Source organism: Fundulus heteroclitus, chromosome 18 (assembly GCF_011125445.2).
Source record: "Fundulus heteroclitus isolate FHET01 chromosome 18, MU-UCD_Fhet_4.1, whole genome shotgun sequence".
Lineage (NCBI taxonomy): Eukaryota > Metazoa > Chordata > Actinopteri > Cyprinodontiformes > Fundulidae > Fundulus > Fundulus heteroclitus.
Window position 1 is genome coordinate 18515742 of NC_046378.1, and position 21592 is coordinate 18537333.

The 21592-nt window shown below is 40.7% G+C and overlaps 1 protein-coding gene across 5 annotated transcripts in view; it reads right to left on the minus strand.

The window, feature by feature from the left end:
* Nucleotides 1-1558: 1558 nt before the first annotated feature.
* The window catches only part of sept4b (septin 4b), a 52449-nt gene continuing 32415 nt past the window's right edge, over nucleotides 1559-21592 (minus strand). Inside the window, exons 1-12 of one of the 5 annotated variants that reach the window (XM_036150303.1) lie at nucleotides 13085-13178; nucleotides 12009-12127; nucleotides 10164-10463; nucleotides 8809-8905; nucleotides 8598-8684; nucleotides 8400-8523; nucleotides 8129-8263; nucleotides 6786-6903; nucleotides 6577-6678; nucleotides 3576-3672; nucleotides 3326-3488; nucleotides 1559-3185 (exon numbers count right to left, since the gene is read on the minus strand). In XM_036150303.1, the coding sequence (XP_036006196.1) occupies nucleotides 2945-3185; nucleotides 3326-3488; nucleotides 3576-3672; nucleotides 6577-6678; nucleotides 6786-6903; nucleotides 8129-8263; nucleotides 8400-8523; nucleotides 8598-8684; nucleotides 8809-8905; nucleotides 10164-10463; nucleotides 12009-12104 (1560 nt within the window). In that variant the 5' untranslated portion in view covers nucleotides 12105-12127; nucleotides 13085-13178 and the 3' untranslated portion in view covers nucleotides 1559-2944. Of the gene's footprint in view, nucleotides 3186-3325; nucleotides 3489-3575; nucleotides 3673-6576; nucleotides 6679-6785; nucleotides 6904-8128; nucleotides 8264-8399; nucleotides 8524-8597; nucleotides 8685-8808; nucleotides 8906-10163; nucleotides 10464-12008; nucleotides 12135-13084; nucleotides 13181-21592 lie in introns of those variants that run through there. The other 4 variants (XM_036150302.1, XM_036150301.1, XM_036150306.1 and 1 more) reach the window with 4 other exon arrangements.

Here is a 21592-nt window from a genome sequence, read left to right on the forward strand (position 1 = left end):
CTGGTGCAGACATGGAAAAAGCCTTAAAATAAGGACATGTCTCATCATAGGGACAAATCTGACTAAATCACCGGCGCTACGTTTATCAGCCTCAGCGGAGAGTATTTGAACATTTCGACAGGATGGAGCGTATAGAGAGGATCATCCATCCACCCTGAGTCCTCTGCTAGCTTTAGCTCACCCTGCTGGGAGGTTGTTTACATGCTTTGCCTCATTATCCCACAGAAAAAGCCCAGGATGGTCCACTTCCACTGTGCTGGCCGAGTCCGCCTTGTCTTTTAAAGAGCTCATGAGAAACTGGCCCTTAGCACCACAGGTCCTCCGCCGTGCTTCACAGTGAGAACTACAGGCTTTTCCCCTTAGAGTGTTTGTTGCCTAAACGTCTCTTATCTTAAAGTCATCAAAGTCCCCTTTGAAGAGCGGCCTAGCAGAGAGGGACTGAGTAACAAGTGACATTTGTATCCTAGCGATACAGAAACTTTGATTACCAATATAAAGTTTCCATTTGGCCCAACGTAATCTGAGAGAACGTGTTGAGCGTGTCAGGAAGGGCTGCAATAGGGATTTCCTTCCTTTGAACAAATCAAGTCCTATTACAGCAATTAATTCATTTTAAAGGCTTTTTCCACATCTTTAGCAGGACTGCCAATAATTGTGGAAGTCATTTGCTGACATTGCATAACAGTCAGTAAATGTATAAAGTTAACACTAAAGCAGAGCCCCCTGACATCCATAAAGTCTCGAAGCGAGGCATTGGAGGTGAAAATAAAAGCGTACAGACACTCAACAAATATACATAAAATTAAACCAATAATCACATGAGTAGGAGAGGAATCTAAATCCATATTATCCATATAGGGTGAAGGACTGTGAAATATAAAAAAAACAACAGAAAATGGTTGTGTCATTTTAGAAATAAAACATAAAAAAACATGCAGGATGATTTACAGGGAAGAATGAAGACTTCAGGAAAGTGAACAGCTCACCAGTACTTGGAGGTTAACCTCATTAACATTTGTGATCACGTGGCTGGGTAAAGGTTCGGATATGTACCCAGGAGACCTCAGGAGATAAAGAGTCACTAAGGTCTGGTCTTACCGACGCCTCACCAGGCCGGAGAGTCACGTGCTCGCTGATGAGGCTGAGTGGGAGGCCGGGTGGACAGACACCCGGGGGATGCCTGGGTGTCGGGTGTGCAGAGTCCTTCGTTAACAGCCGTCTCTCTGGGTGATCATGTGATCCTGGTACCTCTGCAGCATCTCCTGCATCCGCCGCAGCTGTGAGGAGAGAGACGGGGAAGACGTCAGCGACAGGGCGCACGGCTGCGGCGGTCTGGGCATGTCAGCTGGTTATTTAAACATGACTGCACACACACGGCAGATCGATAACACCAGGAAGATCATGTGATCGGCCTGGATCACGTGACCTGGGACCGAGCCAATGGGAGGCCGGCGTCCCAGCAGGACTGCTTCATGATGTGAAAACATATTCATGTGAGCTGCAGGCTGTTCATGTGGCAGTCTGCAGCTATATTCTTTAAAACACGCTCTACAAAATAAAAGAAAAACAAATGAGGGAAAAAAATGTCTCTTTATTGCCATATAAATAAGATGATTTCTCAGGATTGACTGGGGGAGAGAGAGAGAGGGATGATGAAATGCATAACTCACATCATCAGCTGAAATATTTACTCTACATCTGCATTAATATCAAACAATGAATACTTAAGTTCAAATCTGAAAAACTAAAATGAACATTTTAACAAGGGGATCTTTAAAAACAGATTTATTTATAGGAATATAATAAATAATATTGCATGGTCAGCACTTCCATCTCCTAAAAGATTGTGTTTTCCTACTTAAAAGGTTTTAAAAAGCATATTTGAATATGGCTCAGTAAACAAGTCATTCAGAAATATGTAATTCTAGTCAGAGGTTCACACACTCATCGGCAGGATTTGTAATTACCTAATAAATAAATAAAAACCTTTCAATTTTACTTGCATAATAAATAAAACTATTTATTATACAATGGCACTGTGTCCACCAGTTTTAATTAACTGCAGAGTATTTAAACAGACTCAGATATACATGGTCCCTCACCAACGTTGGGTAAATGGTCCCAACAAGCTGCAGAGAAAACTCACTCTTTGTAGCCATCAACAATAGTTTTAGTTGGATATTTGATTACTTTCTTTATAATCAGAACCGGTGAAGCGCGTTTGACTTGTTTGGATTTGTTGCCGTCGGCCCGGCATCTAAACATCATCCATGGGTTATCTATAAGGCTGGTAGGCTGAGAGGCTTATTGTTTGCCTGTTTGAGCCACTCCAAAACCAGTTTGAAAGTATTGATTAAATATGCCAAGACATATTTAATCAAATATTAGTTGAGGTGAAAGTAAATGTTTTGAGCCTGCATGTACAGTTTTCAAATTATATTTTTTGTTTTTTAAAAAAACCTTGAAGTTATTAACTATATCATCAATCCACCGGGAATAAAAGAATAGCTCAACTATATCATTAAGAGGCCCCAATTAATAAGACATCCATAGAGATGAGTGTATGTAAACTTGTGACCAAAACTGTCTTTAAACATTACTCCATCCAACTGTGATGCTGCTACTTCAAACTAAATCTAGCTGGGAGATGAAAAGATACTCTGAACAATAAACATATAGAAAGGGTTCATGGTGTAACATGGACTATTTTGCTTATACTAAACTCAACTTCCTGCACATTTTAGCCTGATGAGAAAACTGATGTGACGATTAGCCTGCGAGGATTTAAGTTCCTTTGACCTATGTTTGGCTCAGAATCAATCTCCTCAATAATTTAATACCAGTTCTGTGACAACTCGTCACCTAAAAGTGCAAATATCTGTATAAATACTCTACGTCAGTCTTAGTTCAGAGGGACTGTGCGATAACGACGATCTAATGAACATCAGAGGGCTTGGTCAGCTTTCTGATCTGAGCGCATCCCTTTGCTGTGCCGAGGCTCTGAGGGCTCTTGGTGCTCAGAGTCCGGCTGAGACTGGTGCTCTGGGTCGGGATGCGATTCCTGTTCATGGGCGGCGTTCCGTACCTCCTCGTCTTTCTCTCGGATCAGCTTTTCCGTCTCGCTCTCCGACGCGCTGGGGCTCGTGGGGATGGGGAAGTCTGTGCCGCTCTCCCTGGTTAGCTTACTGCAGAGACATACGGGTTTTATTTTTATTCACCACTGAATCCGCTTTCTTTTCCATACCAGACGTTATACCTCTGATACGCCGCTGTTAGCGCATACATCCAACACATTATTTTAACAGCTTGCCCTATATGCACATACTTGCGGTTGCGTTCCTTTACAACCATGCGGGTCATGCTCTGGATGCACTGTGCTCTGTAGTTCTCGTAGTGAGTCTCTCGGGTCACGTCCTTCAGGTCTTGCATGTGAGTGCGTACGAGCATGTTCCTCAGCTTAATGAAGTCGCAGTGAGCCGAGTTTTCCACTGAGACACACAGAGAGGAGGTAGGCAGGTCTTAACGAGGCCGTCGCTACAGTTTGTCACCAGAAATCCCGTTAGCTTGAGAACTACCTTCTACGATGCCCCAGGGGTAGAGGCGACCCCTCACCCTCTTTCCTTTGGCCTCCACCACCGTGTTGCTGCCAATTACTGCAAAAGGAATGCTCTCCTTTAAACAAAACAAAAAAACATACAGTTAGAAAGATATCTGTAAAGCATCAGCAGCTTAGAATGGGTCCGGGAGGCAGACACCCCGTCTACTTTTAAGACTCACCCCGTCTACTTTTAAGACTCACCCTGTCTACTTTTAAGACTAGACTTTAAAACTTTCCTTTTTGACAAAGAATATAGTTAGAGAAGCTTATGTGAGTTTCTGTGCTTTTTGTGTCTCTGCTCTCTCTTCTCTAACTCCCAGTCGGTCGAGGCAGATGACCGTTCACACTGAGCCTGGTTCTGCTGGAAGTTTTCTTCCTGTTAAAGGAGAGTTTTCCTCTCCACTGTCGCTTTATGCATACTCAGTATGAGGGATTGCTGCAAAGCCATGGACAATGCAGACGACTGTCCACTGTGGCTCTACGCTCTTTCAGGAGGAGTGAATGCTGCTTGTCAAGACTTGATGCAAGCTACTGGGTTTCCTTAGAGAGGAAACTTTTTAACCAATCTGTCCGGAGGATTTGATTGACTTTGACTTTGTAAAGTGCCTTGAGATGACGCGTGTTGTGAATTGGCGGTATATAAATAACATTGAACTGACATCTGTTTAATAATGGGCTGGCGCTGTAGTAAGAGCTACAATGGAGTGACTTTAAAGCCTCTTATTAAACTGACATGTCTTCTCTTTTATCGTTGTCTTAATTAAGCTCATTACGGCATAATCAGAAAGGGAGGTGAAGAATAGAAGCAAATGTTTAACACAAGACACACAAAAACCTTCATTGCCAACTTTCATTTTTTTTCCCTTTGCCTCTGCAGTAAAAGTTATCAGAAGACACCCAACGACATGAGGGAGGACAGATAAGTTTCCTGGAAAAACACGATCGTCTTACATCTCTCTGCACAAATAAATAGAGAGAAACAGTGTAAAAGGGTTGACATGACAAAACTGTGAAGACTAAAAGCTAATACTAGACTTGCAAACATGTTGAAACCACTTGAACTTGATCACATTTTGTCCCTATTATATGAGGCAGACCAAAACTAAGTAGTGCATAATTGTACATTGAAACAACAATGATAGACAGTTTTGACATTTTCTCACAAATAAAAATGTGAATAGTGTGGCTTATATTTCTAATCATCCCTCTGAGTCAATAATGTATAGAAAAACCTTTTGTTGCCATTATAGCCGCAGGTCATTTGGTGTAGGTCTCTACCAGCTTTACAGACCTGAAGACTTAAATATTTCCCTATTTATCTTAGCAGAATAACTCAAGCTCAGTCAGTTTTGGATGGAGAGGATCTGTTAACATTGACGATTTAGGTTTGAACTTCGACTGGTCCACTCTAAGACAATAATTTACCATTTAATTGAAGCTCTGGATGTATGTTTAAGGCCATTGTCCTGCTGGAAGGTGAATATAAGATCCAGGCTCCAGTCTTCTGCAGCTTCTAACAGGTTTTCCACCTTAGCCCACAAGGCTCAGTTCTTGGGCCTCTGCGTTTTTTAATTACACCTCCTTCCCCTGGACAGTTGTGTCTTCCATCTTTATGCTGATGACTGCCAGGTTTATGAGGGAACCTACTCTGCACCATCACTGTTTGAGTGCCTGGAGGAAGTAAGAGCCTGGATGACTTAATTGCTTAATTTTAATGACAAAAAGACCGAGGTTTTGTATTTTAGTCCCAGGGTCTCCAGTGGGTCGTCAACTATAGAGCTTTGCTCTCTGGATCAGTATATAAAACCCACCATCACCAATCTTGGGGTAAAAATGGACAGTGATTTTAATCTTGACAAGCAGATCAGTTCAGTGGTGAAATACAGCTTTTATCAACTGAGACAACTATCAAAGGTGAAAATATTACAACGTCATTGAAACTCTGTTATGTTTTTTCTCCATTAAAATGAGTCCACCAACTACTGCTGTTATTTTTTGTCTTCGTCCATGTTTATTTACTCTGAACTCACGCTTGTTCGTGAGAGGTTTTATAAGATTTCCTGTCTAATATCTGAATGATCCTGAGTGGAATCTGTTCATGTGTGTTGTGCTTGCCGTCTGACCGGACTCCACACACGGTACGAGCAAACCTGGCTTATCTAGGATTTTTTTTTGTTTATCGTGACGCGTGGTGTCTCTCAGGCTTTGAAAATAGGCCGACTATTCTATATTAAACTATAAATTAAACTCTACTATTTTAAAATCCTGCCACATGAACCAGCCTTTCCTTAGGTAAAATTCAAATTAAGATCTTAGAATTTGCCAAATTCTACAATTTTTCCTAAAACGGCGTCACTAAGAGCTACTTTTAGTCTTAGGAGTCTTTATGAATACGGGCACAGATTTAGTTGTCCTGTCAACAGATTCCTGCTCTTGAGACGTGGATCTCCAGAGAAACCATGGGCCTCTTGGCATGTGAGTTTAGGGGGACGACCAAGTTTTCGTAAGTTCTTAGCTGAAGCCATACAATTTCTGTTTTTGAATCACAGCTCTGTGAGATTTATAGAGCTCAGGATATTGTTTTATAACCCTAACACTGTTTAAACATTCTTCATAACTTCCTCCCTGACCTGTCTGCTGTGTTCCCTGATCCCCGTGTTATTTACCCATTAGGGGACTACATTCGATGCAAATACACACCGCTATTTTTAGATATTAATTTGTAAAACGTTTTCCTTCCATAGCTTGTGTTGGCGTCCCACATAAAGTTCCAATGAAATAAACTAACATTTGTGGTTATAAACTTTTTGTTTTGTCCACAGCTCCTGGAAACGCAGCTCGCTCGTTTGAGCTCGGGTTGTTAATAAATACACAGCTTTTTTTTTTTTTTTGCTCTTCAAACACACTGTTATCTCAAACTGTAGAAAAAGTTACAAGAGAAGAGAAGCACAGTAAAACGTGGGAGGTTTGGTGCTCACCTTCAGCTGCAGGTCCTGCTGCTTGAACTCTTCGTCCTCATCGGAGTCGCAGTCTGGGAACTGATAGATCTTGATGCCGTACTGCTCAATCTCCTCTCTGATCTGCGGGGACAACATGTGCTTGGCTGTAAGAACGTAGTTATCGCCGTGGATGACATCACCAGTGATCACCATGCGCTTTTGCGTCTAAAATCTGTCGATCGCCTTGCCTTAATTTTCTTCTTCTTGACCTCACTTGGGGTGAGCGTATCGGCTTTGGCCAGAATGGGTACGATGTTGACCTTCTCATGCAGAGCCCTCATGAATTCAACATCCAAAGGCCGAAGGCTGAAGGAGCGGAAAACACCATCTTATTTAGCAATGAATGATCACTAACCGTACCTTTAATGAAACAACCTCAGGATGATTTACCGTTACAGAAGATGGCGGTAATGTCCGTACATTCTGCAGGACATGTAGTGCCTTAGTGTAGTGTTTATACAAATAATCATCTTTAACTGTCATTTTTGTACAGAAAACACAGATTTTTTTCTGTAAATGTGGAGCCAGAGTACATAAATTCACATTTTAAATGTCTAATGAGCCCATTACTTGGTATGAGCAGACTTTGCACTAAGTGGGCAGGTGCTGTGGTATCTATCTGCTGAGTAGCTGTGGACACTAACCAACAGAGGGAGCTCTTTCTCTACATATTTCACGCTGTAAAGCACTGTAGGCTTAACTTTATTAGAGGTCTGGTCAATTATGTAGAACACTGAGTGAGCACAAACGTGATGAAAAGTGCCAAATCAGCAAAAACAGCTCATCAGTGTTAAAGCCATGCACACAATCTAAAGTCTCCTGAAGGCCTTCTAGAGCTGTGCAGGTTGAGAGCCTCTGCATTATCCGGTTCACTGTTTATGGGCTGGCTGCACAATAAGTGCCTCCTGGACCATGAGATTCTTAAACAGACAGACATAACAAAAAAAAAGAAAAACCATTGTCAGCGTTACATACAGTGGTGTGAAAAAGTGTTTGCCCCCTTAATGGTTTCTAGGCTTGCATTTTCTTTCTCACATAATAAAAACTGCATTTTGTCTTTACTTGTATTGTCTTTGATCAATATTTAAATTAGTTTGACGTTCTAAAACACTTCAGTGTGACAAGCATGCAGAAATAAGGAATCAGGACCTCATTACTGCAAGAACTGACGAATGTATGGATTGATGGACAGGGAAAACAGATGGATGGATGCAACACTTCCATGTCCTCTAATTAAAAGCCCTAATTAAAAGCAGGCGTTACAAGAATTTGAAAATGTTTAAACTAAATCCCATATTTTTCAGGACTGTGCAAGAATCCAGAAACAAAACACGACGAACTTTAGATTTCATTTTTTTATGCTGTGAAGTAAAAAGAAGCGCCTATAAATGCGTCTCGTTCGGTTTCTGGCAGAGACATAAATCCCTCTGCAGACATCTCATACCGCAGCAGGAGGAGGTTATTGCTCCCCGGGATCGTGAACACAAAACACCGGGCAGGCTAACTATAGAGAACGGCAGCTTTCTCATACCCATGACCGAAGGGGGAAATGAAATAAAGGCAGCAGTGTACACGGTTGTCCTGGATGTTCTTGCGGTTGAGGCCGCTCTCGTCTCTGAAATATTGCTCAAACTGCTGGTCGATGTAGTCAGCCACTGACTTCCAGCTGCAACAGAAACACAAAGGCACATTCAGTCTCTCAGGCCATGCAGATTATACAACAGCTCACTGAGCGCACATGATGTTTTTAATCCCTGAACAAGAGAAGCTAAATAACTTATTAAAACACAAGTCGATCGTACCATTCAGTGTTGTTCACGGCGTCACCAAATCCAGGGGTGTCCACGATGGTGAGCTTTAGCTTCACACCTTTCTCCTCTATATCCACGGTGTGTTTGGTGATTTCAACCGTTTGTGTGATCCTCTCTGCGGAAAAGATTTCAAAATATTAGCAAAAACACAACAAATGCACCGAAAGCTCAAAGCTACAGGTTGCTCACCTTCAGCGTTAAGCAGCTTCCTATCTTTGTACAGATCTGTGAGAAACAGGCTGTTGACCAGGGTGGACTTTCCCAGGCCAGACTCACCTTCAAACAAAGAACAACAAAGACTAAATCACCAAGGCATAAAACCCCTGTGATTAGCAGGCTCTTCAAAGTCAAAGGTGGGCTTAGGATCAAATATCTGGAAAAGTGTAAATAAGGGATTTACCAGCCACCATGAGGGTGAAGTCAAACCCTTTCTTGACCGATTTGCGGTGCACCTGGTTGGGCAGCGTTGCAAAGCCCACATATTCCTTGTCTGGGTCCTAAAAGTAAACACAAACGTAAAAACTCAGTCAGTGCGAGACACATTAAAACGTACAGACTGTGACATTAAACGACTAAAACTGTTAGCTAAAATAGAAAAACTGGAAAAACTGTCCATTATTTAGATAGATGGATAGACAGAGATAGATAGATGGAGATAGATTTGTTTATTGGAGACACATAGTCCATATTATAATATTAACAGTAAAAGTAAAAAATACATAATAAAATAAATTGAATAATAGTAAGATAATAGACTTTATTGATCTCACAGTGGAGAAATTCACTTGTCACACATCGGCTTAATAAACAAAAGAAGGTGCCAAAAAAGGAAGAAAAAGGTGAATAAGGTATTGATATCATCTCGATATATTAAAAGCATAAAATATTGAGAGGATGGTTTGAGTATCAAACAGATCAACAGCTATAACCTAAACAAAACAAAAGCTCAAGAGATTTTTTAAAACATTCTTCTTAATAAACTGGATTCAACAGCTATTTAAGATGTATGCAGCAGATTGTTGATGATGAATCAATGTTGGGAAATAACCCAGGGGGTCCCTCAGGGCTGTGTGTTGGGGCCAATAATATTTTGCATGAGAACAAAGTATCAAATATACTGCAACATACTTTATTTGCCTGAATAATAAATTCTTCACACCTCTTGATACATTGACATAGTGTGGTGGTGAGGGACAATACATAGAAACAGCACTGGAACAATTGATAAGCATAACATTTTAAATCAACCAAAAACACAGATGTTAGCTGATTTAACATATGTAAAAAAATAATTTCCCTCTGGGATTATTAAAGTATTTCTGATTCTGATTTGGTCAAACTGATGCCAGTAAAATTTTATACATTCGTACGTCGTCCCAATTTGGACATAAGCGAGTTGTGCTAATGTAAACACAGCTTACATACAGTTTGCTGTTAATATATCAAATCAAATTGGCAACGTATAAAGTAGTATATTGTGTCATTTTCTGTCTTTTGAATATGTTAGAAACGAACAAAACTTAAAGTTAAAAATGAGAGTCCTGCTACCAGGTAGCCAACAACACCATGAGAGCTGAAAGCGTCGTCTCAAGGCATAATAAAGAAATAAAAAAATCAACTTGTTCTTCAGATACAACGGCTCATTATTATCAGAAAATATCAATCTGTATCAAAACATGAACAAAACACAACCTTTAAAGCAAATCTAAAGGTCAATTATCCTCTGTAGTCTATTGTGAGACTTTCTCGTTTTACCTTATTATTGCTGTATGGATCAAACAGAGCCCAGGGGCTCCTTGGTCTGGAGGGACTGATGGGAGGTGGCAACTCAAACTCCACACTTTTGCTCTGCGACAAGCTGGTATCTGAACCTGAATCTGACAGGGCCATGGGGAGCTGCAAATGAGATGGGGTGAGGGGGCGATCCTGGCCCTCCATCTCTCCGTCTGCATCGTGAGCTTCGTGGCCATGCTGGTGGTTTGGGCTGTGTCCATCGTGATGTGGAGGATCATGCATTATGTTCTCCACTTCTGAGTCGTCTGAATGGCTCAGATGCTAGAGACACACCAAGGCCGGAGCGGAGGATGAGGAGGAAAGAAACAGAACGAATGGGAAAAGAGGACGAGGAAAGAAACAGCCCCAGGAGTGGATGGAAAGGTTGTAGAAATTATTTTCATGGTTTTAGCTTCTCTTCACTTAAGCTATCTCTATAAACAACATGAACAGAGAGATTCTGCCAACATTTAATGCCAAAGTGTTTTATTTTATATTCACTAAAGATATATTTCTGGTTATTTTGTTGTGTTTTTACCAGCAGATAAGGAATGCAAAAATGCTTTAAGAGGAAAGAACACGTGAATCTGCCCTAAACTAGAGGAGCAACAAGCTAAATGTTGGGAGAAATTTATCTGCTAATTATGTTCTTTAGAAGCCTAAAAAAACATCTATTGATTTCAGTGGAAGATCGTTCCCTAAAATGTCAGGCAAATTTATCAAAATTAAATTAAACTAAGTTGAATGATTCCAATTACTTCAGCTGTCAAACCAATTTAGGGGGAAAAAAAGGTTAGATGGACCAATCAGGTTGTTCCTTTTTGGTATCTATGCTTTTATGTGAGGTCTGAACAGCTGGTTCAGTTCAAGAACCTCGACACATCGGAGAAATAAATGTGTTGATGTTCTATGACAGACGTAGCAGTTTTGAAACCAACAAGATCATTTATGCAACAAGGTATACAGTGGCGTGAAAAAGTGTTAGCCACCTTATCGATTTTAGTTTGTTTTTACTTTTTTGTCGCTTAAATGGTCCAGAATACCAACAAAATGTTGCTATCAGACAAAGATAACATCAATATTTGCCATCTTAGGTTTGTGACATCTGCCATTGAGTTTTATTTCCATAACTGGAGGAAATCTGACACTTTATCCTTTGCAAAACTGTCTTGATTCAGCCACGCAGCATTGATGGCCTGTTGAAGGACCGATTCAAGCTCAGACTCACTGATCCAACGAGTTCTTTTGCTCATCAGTGGTTTTTGTGTTGGCATATAATTATTCTCCTGCCATTTGGTTCACGGTTCTTTTGTTAACTCCTGGATGAATAGTCCTGAACTTCAGCTTTCCAGAAAAATGTGATCATTTTAAGTTGATTTCTGATTTCTGATTTCAGAAAGGAGGTGGTTACAGGCTGATTTGCACCGCTGTTTTCTCTTTGAAAGCTGCAGTTTTTTTGTTTTTCTTTGTCAAATTTGTAACTGAACTTACATTTAAGTTTGACAATAAGCTGAGAGACAAAATCTGAAAGGGGCAAATACTTTTTCCAGTATTATTATTTAGATGTATTGCATCAGAGTACATGTTCCCAGTTAACTCCTTAATAGAAGAAATTTCCAAATCTACAGATGGAGCCTATTGATTTGACCTGAAAACAACAAATACAAAAACGATAGCATTTGCTCTAAGATGATATAAAGCTCCATGTTATACTGTGATGCAAATCAAAGACTCAAGGTCCTGCTTTCTCAAGAATGAAATTCTCTTTTTCTTAGTGAGATATTAAGCTGTGACCCTGGGAAAGCTTCTCTGGGGAGGCAGGGATACCTGTGCAGCATTCTGGTGCCTGATCTGATTAGGCGAGGACGGGCAGGAGTCCTGTTCATCTGATGAAGAGGAGGGCTCGTGGTCACTGTCCTCCATCGCAATGGGTGCTACACTGCACTCTGAAAACTCCAGTCACAACAGAGGATAAAGATGGGGAAGGAGTGTCCGAGGTGGGAAGAACGAGGCGCACGAGGTTCAAGAGGCATGAGGAGGTGTGGCAAAGGGACCGGGGAAGATGGAAGAAGACGAGAATGAAACAACAGGTGACAAAAAGAAAGAAAATTGGAACATAGCATACCATTTAACAGATGAATGGTATGACTACAGCTTACATGGGCCCACTGTGTGGTTTGGTTAGTGAAGCAATGATTGAGCGGGGTATGAGGGCATTTTAAGGGGAAGCTTTGTTTTTTTTTTTTTTTCATTTTCTGCAGAGTATACTATTCAGCCTTTAAGCAGCAGCACTAATTTCCTCTCCTCCAGGCAAGGTTGGTGACAGAAACATTGCAGAGTCCCAGCTGCACTTACGTAATGCAAAAGGCCACTGAATGTTTGATGAAACGTTAACCCGACTCAAATCTGACCAGCGATTTGTTTTTAAATTACGACTGCTACCAAAACCAAGCCAAAGCTACATTTTTGGACATTTTGAATTGGATATCCGACGTGATTATAACGCCGCTGTCAAAACATACGGTGTGGTTTCAGAGATTCAATTGTACAGAGATCTGTAGCTCGGGGCCAGACGAAAAATTGACCCGTTTCTCTGTGCTGCCACCAAAAATCACTGAACTCATTGACCAACATGGAGGGTCTGTGACCTACATAACACCCCAGAGATGGTCAATCACAGTTTTTATCCAACAGATCCCTGTTTTTAGCTTGAATATGACGCTGTAAAGCCGCTAAATGTCTTCCAGTAACATCAGCTGAGCTATCTAACAAGCACAACTCATGCCATTACTCAAACCCTATAGATATAAAAAGCCTTAAAACCACTTCATCCTCAAAGGTTGATTATAAAAGCCCTTCACCAGCGCATGCAGAACATCACCTCCTCTGTTCCAGGTCCTCACCTGTTGCACCTACAGCCTGAATGTAAAACCTCCTCTCGGCTCCACGGTCAGACGCTCTTCACGCAGACTCCAGGCGGCAGAGAGAGCTTCAGCTCCAGCATTTATACAGAGGACACAGCGTCCTTCAGCTCCACGCAGCCAATCAGCGCCCCGGGAACTGATCGGCTGCATTGATGAGCTCCAATGTCATCATTCAGAGGCTGAACACCCACACAGCAGAGCACTAAAAAACCTAACCCCCCCAAAAAAAACATCAAGTGGCAAAACATTTGTCCAACTCCAGTTACTTTTAAGACAAGTAGACTAACAAAAAGGGGCAATTTACAAATAAGGATTGTGAAAATAATTCACAATGAATAAGTATGATTAGTTGCTTAGAGCTAAATAACAAGGGGGACAAAACAACTGCTGGGAATAAAAATTGCTCAACCCAATAAAGCTGCAATCCCATGTGCTAAATAACTCATCTTTGCAAGCTACAATAAGCATGTAGTAGATTGGGTTATTCAAAATATACATGTGGAACGTACCTCTAAAACAACAACAGGGGTTATTGGCATAAAGTAACAAACTTGACGTCTTTTGGAGGAATTGTAGAATTGCGCTGCTCAAAGTGTCTGCATGCTGGAGTAGCGTTACTTTATTATGAAATTATTTTAAGGTACTTCAATTCCTTCTTTTTGTGGAACAACGTTGCTTTTTTGGACAGTTTTCTCCACTGGAGTCGGATGCCCTGCTGCTTGGAGGATATGCATCTTTTTTGTTTTGTTTTTGGGACATTTATCGTGATGCGTAATCACATCAACCAGTTGGCTTTGTACTGCTGGGAGCATCTAATTAACATCTCAAAAGCGTAAATAATACTTCAACTACGTCGCCAATCCCAGATGAGCTGAAAAGGAGGCGCTCAGGATGCAGAGCAGGAGCAAGAAGAAGAAGAGAGAGAAGCAGGAAGTTTAAGCCATCTCTTTCATCGCTCATTCTCAACAAGCTTATAAAAAGAAGGCTGGCTTTGATCTGAGGACTCTTCTAAAACCTCCAGATGACTATCAAGAGTAGGATTCATTATAAAATGAAGAACATTACGGATAACCCTGAGCATCCTCTTCACCAGACTGTGGTGCAACAACAGTTTCTACAGTCAGAGTCTTCTCCAGACCCACCTTCAACAACTCATTGAAGAAACCCCTGTGAGATGCACCAGAATTGAATTTCCCTGTGGGATTAATAAAGTGTTTTTGAATCGAGTTGATGAAGACTGTAGAGTTATGAGAACTGTCTGAAATGACTGATTAAGAGCCAAAATATGATTAAACACAAGATGACAACATTTAAGCTTTCTTAATTAGGGAAAAGCCAACAAGTAGGAAACAATTTAAGGGTATTGTTCCAGTTTGGCTAAACAGTAGACAAAAAAAACATTCACAGTTTAAGTGTTTATATCCTTTATGGAAGTACAGTATGTACCAGTGATACAATAATGCAATTATTTTATCATAATTGTTGTGCCACTGTTTGATGTTGATAGAAATACATTTACCACTGAGGAACAAATAAAGCACCCTCTATACTGAAAAAAAACTGTTTCAAAACAAACATGGATCTGGGGCATACAACACACATTTTCTACAGTGTAAACAAGGATCTGGTAAATATATTCAGCAGCAGCCCTGTGCTATTTCTGTCTTTCTGGTAATTTAGCATATGTTCTTTAGTAATTAACTACCACAGCAGGGTAGATTTCTACGGGTTCCTACTATTTTCAGCTCCAATGGACAGTTTCTGTCTTGCTCTTATTGTCATAGGGGGGAGAAACCCATCCTTCTCCACAAACTTGCCAAACCAACAACACCACCCCTCAAAAGAAGTATCCCCGAACAAAAATAAACAGAAAAATATGAATAAGACTCTCCATTTGATGTCCCTAGGTGGAAAGCCTCTCATTTGCAGCTTGTGAAACAAAGTCAGCACTTGTGGAAAGATGCAACAGTGCCTTAGGAGGCGGAGTGACTGTATTTTTCTGCTTCCCTTCAGTGGCATTCCTGAACATGACCCCTAACTTCACCGTGGACCCTATCAGGTTTCTGAGAGAGGCAGCGAGGTGTGCTGCTGGGGGATTTACTTTCCTTCAAAAAAAAAAAAAAAAAACACTTGCACGGCATTTCAAATTTAAAGTTAGACAACAGGGCACATTTTTCTCTCAAGCTCAAACAACCAGGCCATGAAACGCGTTCATGTTTTCAAAATATTTGTAAAAATAAAATAAGAAATTAATTACATTTTAAGATGTTTCTGAAAAAAATTGGAATCCGACTCAGAAACTTTAAACACAGTAGGTCCCTAAACTAAAGGCACCAGGGTGAAAAATGGCCATGTTTGGAACGGGCTCAAAAACAAAGATGGCCGATCAATCCGTTCACAAACAAATAGTCCAGGCTCTGGTGAGCTTGATTTTTCAAGATTCTGAAAGAAATTCAACACTTTATTCGGTGGCTTTGCTTATTAAGGCTTTAAAATATGATCCCATTAAAATATAAACCAATAAGTTGAAAAGAAGAACACCCAATAAACTATGACACCAATTTCCTACATCCAGAGAACATCCTCCTCCAGAAAGAGTCTCATCTGAGATCTGAACCAATTACTATTTCTATAACTGTGTTGGTTTATCTCAGGTTGTCTTTACCGGACAGAAAGCTGAATAAACTCCAGACCAGGTGACACCACAGCTGCACCAAGTTCAGCTTTCACATAAGATCAGGTCTAGAGGAAAATCACATGACTTGTAATTCCTCTGAAGCACAACAGCTGCTGGACGGGTTTATGATAAATAATCTTTTTTATACTCCAAGTCAGCTTAAGTCCATTTATCCTTAAAGACTTCCTAACATTATTCTAAAACGCGTTAAACACTTCCTCACATTACTCAGAAATGCTTTAAAGACTTCCTCACATTATTTAAAAACACGCCTCAACTTTTCCCTCTCAGTAATAAAAATTAAGAAAAAATGAGAAAATTAAACAATGGTATGTGGACAAAAAACATTTGGCCCTGGCAGTGACATATCTCACTTCAGCAGCGGCTTCGTTGGCATTTCCTGCAATACTGATAAAAATGCTTTTAAGATATTTTCGGCCCCAACACAGACAGAGTGCGATGCAAAACCATCCACACCCCTTGTCACATTAAAACCACAAACTCCAAAGCTATTTATAGGAATTTTAAGTAATAGATGCACACAAAATATAAAGTATATCCATATATTCAGTGGTGTCCACCTAAATTGAAAGAGCGAGCAAGGACATTACTAATCAGAGGAGCAGCTACAGGAAACATGGTAACTCTGGAGAGGCTGCAGAGATCTGGTGCTCAGGTGGGAGAACACGGAGAACCAATTATTAGCTCTGCACTTCACATTCCTGACTTTCATGTAAGAAAGCCATTGTTCAAAACGTTTCCCATGTGTGTCCCATTTAAGGCTTACCAAGACTTGGTCTGAGTCTATGTGAAGATGGATGGAGCTAAGTACAGGGCAGTGCTGAGGGAAAACCAGTTAACGGCTAGGGCTGAACGATTTTGGAAAACAATCTAATATGCAATTTTTTTTCTTAATATTGCGATTTAATGCGATTCTTTTTTTCAGTTTAATTTATCATGTGTTTTAAAATATATACAAACAACAAATCAATTTGTTTCCTCACCATGTGGATTAGTTGCTAAAAGACCCGCAGCATCTAAACTCGGTGCAGTAATGATTGCATTCTGCCAACGATATATTTCAACCAAAATTGCAATTTTGACTTTTCTCCGCATTAACCACAAGCAACAAAAATGGCCCCTAAATAAAGATGTTTGTAAACAAGGGCTATTTTAAATATGAACTTTTAATGTTTCTATTGATCAGAATATTATTCAAGAGAACAGCTTTTAATTTAATTGAACATCAATCCTTGTTGAACATAAAGTGCAAAGTCCAACCAACAAGTAAGTCTATGTATTAAACTGATTGACCAGAACTTAATGCTTTGTATGATTATACAAACTCTAAAACAAGTAATAAAATTAGATTATGTCACTGCTGCAACTGTCTTCCCTTCCATGTGGAGGCAAACCCACTTCAAACATTTTACCAACACCTAATGGACGTGTCTAATTCCCTAATTGTTACATAGCCAAAAATTGCAGACCTCTGCGATTTGGAAATTGCGTTTTTTGAAATCACGATTACATTGAAAACGCGATTAATTGTTCAGCCCTATTAACGGCTACAAAAGACCAGGAGAACAACATTATACATACAGCCTGAGCTGCAACAGAGTGCTTTACATCAAAGCACATTCAAGAGTGACCCAGTCAAAGTCCAGACCTAAATGCAATTTGGAGACCATGGAAGACTTGAAAGCTGACGTTCACAGAGGCTTAACAAGCCCAGCTGAGCTTGAGCCATGCTGCCAGCTTGGCTTGGCTGGTAAAAGGAAAAAACACAAAACACTTATAGCTGTAATTGCAGAAAAAGCTAAATCTACAAAACACTGATTCGGGGGAGCTGAAAAACAAATGCACACCGCACTTTTCAGATTTTTATTTGTAAAAACCTTTGAAAACTAGGCATAATTTTCTTTCCATTTAATAATGATGCACTACTTTGTGTTGGACAATCGCATAACATCCCCATAAAACCCATTAAAGGGTGCTTGGTTGAAGGGCTATGGATATTAAGGCATTGAACAGTCTCTTTCATGAACTCTAAATGCTCTGATTCAACAAGCAAGGCGGTCCAGGCCAACAAACAGATCTGAGCAGAGTGCTGTTTGTCGTATAAACAATCCAGAGAAATGAATCTCATCCTTTTAATCACATTTAATAAGCCATTTTAGAGGTAAGTGGTATGGCGCTGCTCAACTAACGAGACCAATCACAGACTCTGTAGTTATCTCTTTTATAAAGACACTGATGTAAAAAGACTAAGTTTGTCAAACAGAAGTGGGACATGCCTTCTGCAGGACTAAAACCTACAAGGCAAACCCCCGCAGCCCCAGAAACAATTGAAGGACATGCAACCCAGCAGAACATCAACAAGTTACACGGCTAAATACGCTGCTTTGTTACTCTTGGATGGTGGCAGTGTGCTTGGCTGACACAGTACTGATGGATGATGATTTGTTACATTAAAACATGCCTCTCAGGGGGGAAACCCTCTTCGAATTCCTCCCTGTATGACATGGGAAATGCATTCAGAAGCCGCCAGAAGCCATAAAGTAACCATATAGCATGTTTTTATTGATCTGCTGTGATGAAAGCGCGTTCCAGACGGGGAGGAAAATTCATTCAACAAAGTTATTTATAAACCAAGCTGCGATAATTACCCGAATAATTTCACTTGGCAACTTCTACAGCGGTTGGCGCAGACACTAACATGGCTTATGAGCTGGTATGGTGTGGGTAGGGTGAAGAAGTTTTACATTCCTGATTTATATGCACAAAAAAAAGTGCCTTCTATAAAGCTTTCACACTAAAAAACAGAAGTCTATGTGTATTCCTCTCAAAACTGAATCCCAGTGAGGTTTCCCTTGTGATGGAGCCAATAGCAGGTGGTGAAGGGAGCCATGTGCGCTCTGTGTGAATGCTGCGGTTGTTTGGATAGTAATAGCAGCGCTCTGTGTGAAGCTGGCTTGGTCTTCAGAGAGGGGGAGATGGAGGGGACAAAAATAACTCCTCTTCAAAACATTAGATCTCATGCAAAGGATAACAACCATAACTCCATATCCTTACATAACACAATAACCTTCCCTCTAGATGACACATCTACATTTATCGTTAATAAAAATAAAAAAAAAAGCATAAAATAATATCGACTCTGGCTCTACTTTCAGGCTTCCTAAAAACTCCATTAAGGTTTCACACCTGATCAATGGTTTTGTGTTTTAACATCTTGGATAAGCTACAGTCTGGTACGTGCATTCAATAAAACACAGCGAATGCATCCGCCTACAGACGGTTATTTTAGAGAGTAAAGAAAAACCCCGAGAGATCCACAGAGAATCTGACTGGTGAGCAAAACAGGAAGATCGTCAGCTCGGCTGGCGCTAAATGGTGCCCGCCAGTCAAATACACAAAGATATGCAATCCGTTTCTGATCAGAGAACCCATCACACCTTAAACCTACTAAGTCATGGTAACAATCACATTCCTACTTTCAGCATTTTTGGTTGTTTTCTACTCAACTTCTTCAGGTCAGGAAAAGGAGCCATCTGCCACAGAGCATTAATTTATCAGCGTGGGGGAATTTTTTTTGACCAAGAGCCAACTTCAGTGGATAACAGGAAGGCTAAAGGTACTGCACCAAAGTTGGTTTGTTTTAACCTTACATCTATGCCTGTTGCTAGATTTGGAAATATTGGCAGCATATGGCTCAAAGAGATTACATCAGCAGTCTCATCATGATTCAGATGACCAAGTTCTCCACTCACACCAAGCGATAGCTCCTAACGACCCAGGACAGAGACGGGTGGGTCTGATTTAGATCTGACTGAGAATGAGCCTATAGGAGGATGGGCCTCCATGTCCTTAAAGACAGCAGTGCACCAACTACAGGCTGCTCAAATGTGAGCCAACAGATTTGACAAAGAGTCCTGGATAGGTTTTCAGAAAGAACTGAACGAAAGTTCGGTTGCCTCCGATTTAAGCCCGTTTGCTGTTACGATGAGCCGGATAACTGAGAACTTGCACTGGCAGCATTTATCAGCTGTACGAGCTTTAAATTTGGTCTTTTGATATTGTGATATTTACTGTTATAACAATACAATTCCTCACAGTCAGAAAAAATGAATAAAAAACAAATAATAATAATAATAATAAAGTCACTCCCTAAATCACCAGAAGTCTGTCTTAACAGAAAGTTAATGAGCTGCATTAAAATCCACTGACCATAGGAATAGGTTTGTCCAGTTTATGGCTAAACCTAACATTGGTGGATGGCATTGATCTAATTTACAAACGGAGATAATCATAACCCTGAGAAAAAAAAGAAGCAGCACATACCTCTCCATCCTCATTAGTCTCTGAATTCATCATAATATCCCTTAGAGAACCTAAAACAAATCCTTGAGTTTCACCACTCAAAAATCTGTAAATGAAGCTTTAGACGACTCCTCCAGAAGTGTAGCTCCTTTAGTGTTGAGCAACTCAGCCAGTCAATGCCATCCGACACTTTCTTACGCCCCCCCCCCCCCCCCCTTGCCTAATCTGGGGCCATTTTCCCCAGACAGGTACAGCTTCAGTTTCTGCCACTAAATCTTAAGCGTTTCCAGAGCTCCACCCTTCTCTCCTGGTTTGTCCAATCTCCTGCTCGTATGCAGATGAGGGGCAGCAGGTCACGGACGAGGAGCCATCCTCAGGTGAGAAGAGGTGCGACGGCACCAACATCCTCCCCGCCTGCACCCTTATTCCACAGATGATACCTTTATCACTACAAGATACTTATTAGATAAAAGGAAATCATAATTCCTGCCTGAAATAGTGACCGAATAATCTGACATTTTAGCTCAATTTAGGGTTTAGGTAAAGAAACAAGTTGAGCAGTAACAATTAGTGTGCACAAAGCGTCACATTTAACCCAGAGCTCCCAGCTGCAGGCTACAAATAATATTTTTACCCAATGCCCACTTAGGTTCAATTATACACAGAAGCACACATGAACGCTTAAGCGGTCCAGAGCACATCGTTTTTCTATGAAACTTGGTAAATACCAGAGCTTTGAAGGTCTTGTAATTCTTTACGAATTAGGATTTTATGATTAAAGAACTGCAATGAGGTTGTAAGTCAAAAACCTGTAGATTTCTTCTTTGTTGTTGTAAAAAGCCTCATGCCAATAGACTGAATATCTGCATGATGTGTGTTTCTTGATGTAACTAATTATTATAGTCCCAGAGATGAGGACGCATACTTGGGGAACAAAGAAGTAAATGTAGTTGGAAAAGCCCGGCTGGTGTCTGGGCTGAGATTTAATCTGTTGCCGAGGATAAACAAGCGCTGAATTCAGCTGAGAATTCATTTTCTGCCCGTGGGAGGAGAACCAAACATTACACGATCACAATCTTAATAGTTCTCAACTCGGGACTGCCAACTTATACTACAGTAATAGCTACCATAAGTAGTATTAAACCGAAACCAACGCAAATAGCATCGGGTTAACACATGCTTGTTTAACTAACCCCATTTAGCAATGGGGTTGAGCAAATCCCCCCCTCATTTAAATGTGTCAGAGTTGGTGTGGATGAGAGGGTGAAGAAACAGGCAAGCGGGCAAGAGACGTTACTTCCTGTGAGGAAAGGTGGTGTCTGGGGTGAAGGCTGCTGGACCGCTTTAATCTTGTCTGGCTGGATCCCGTCATGACAGTGATTACTATGGACCGCCTAAAAAGGGCTGACAGAGCCCAAGGGATGGATGGCTGAAGTTAGACAGCCTGCAGGAACGTGGATGCCGGCCTGAGCTTTTCATACAGAAAA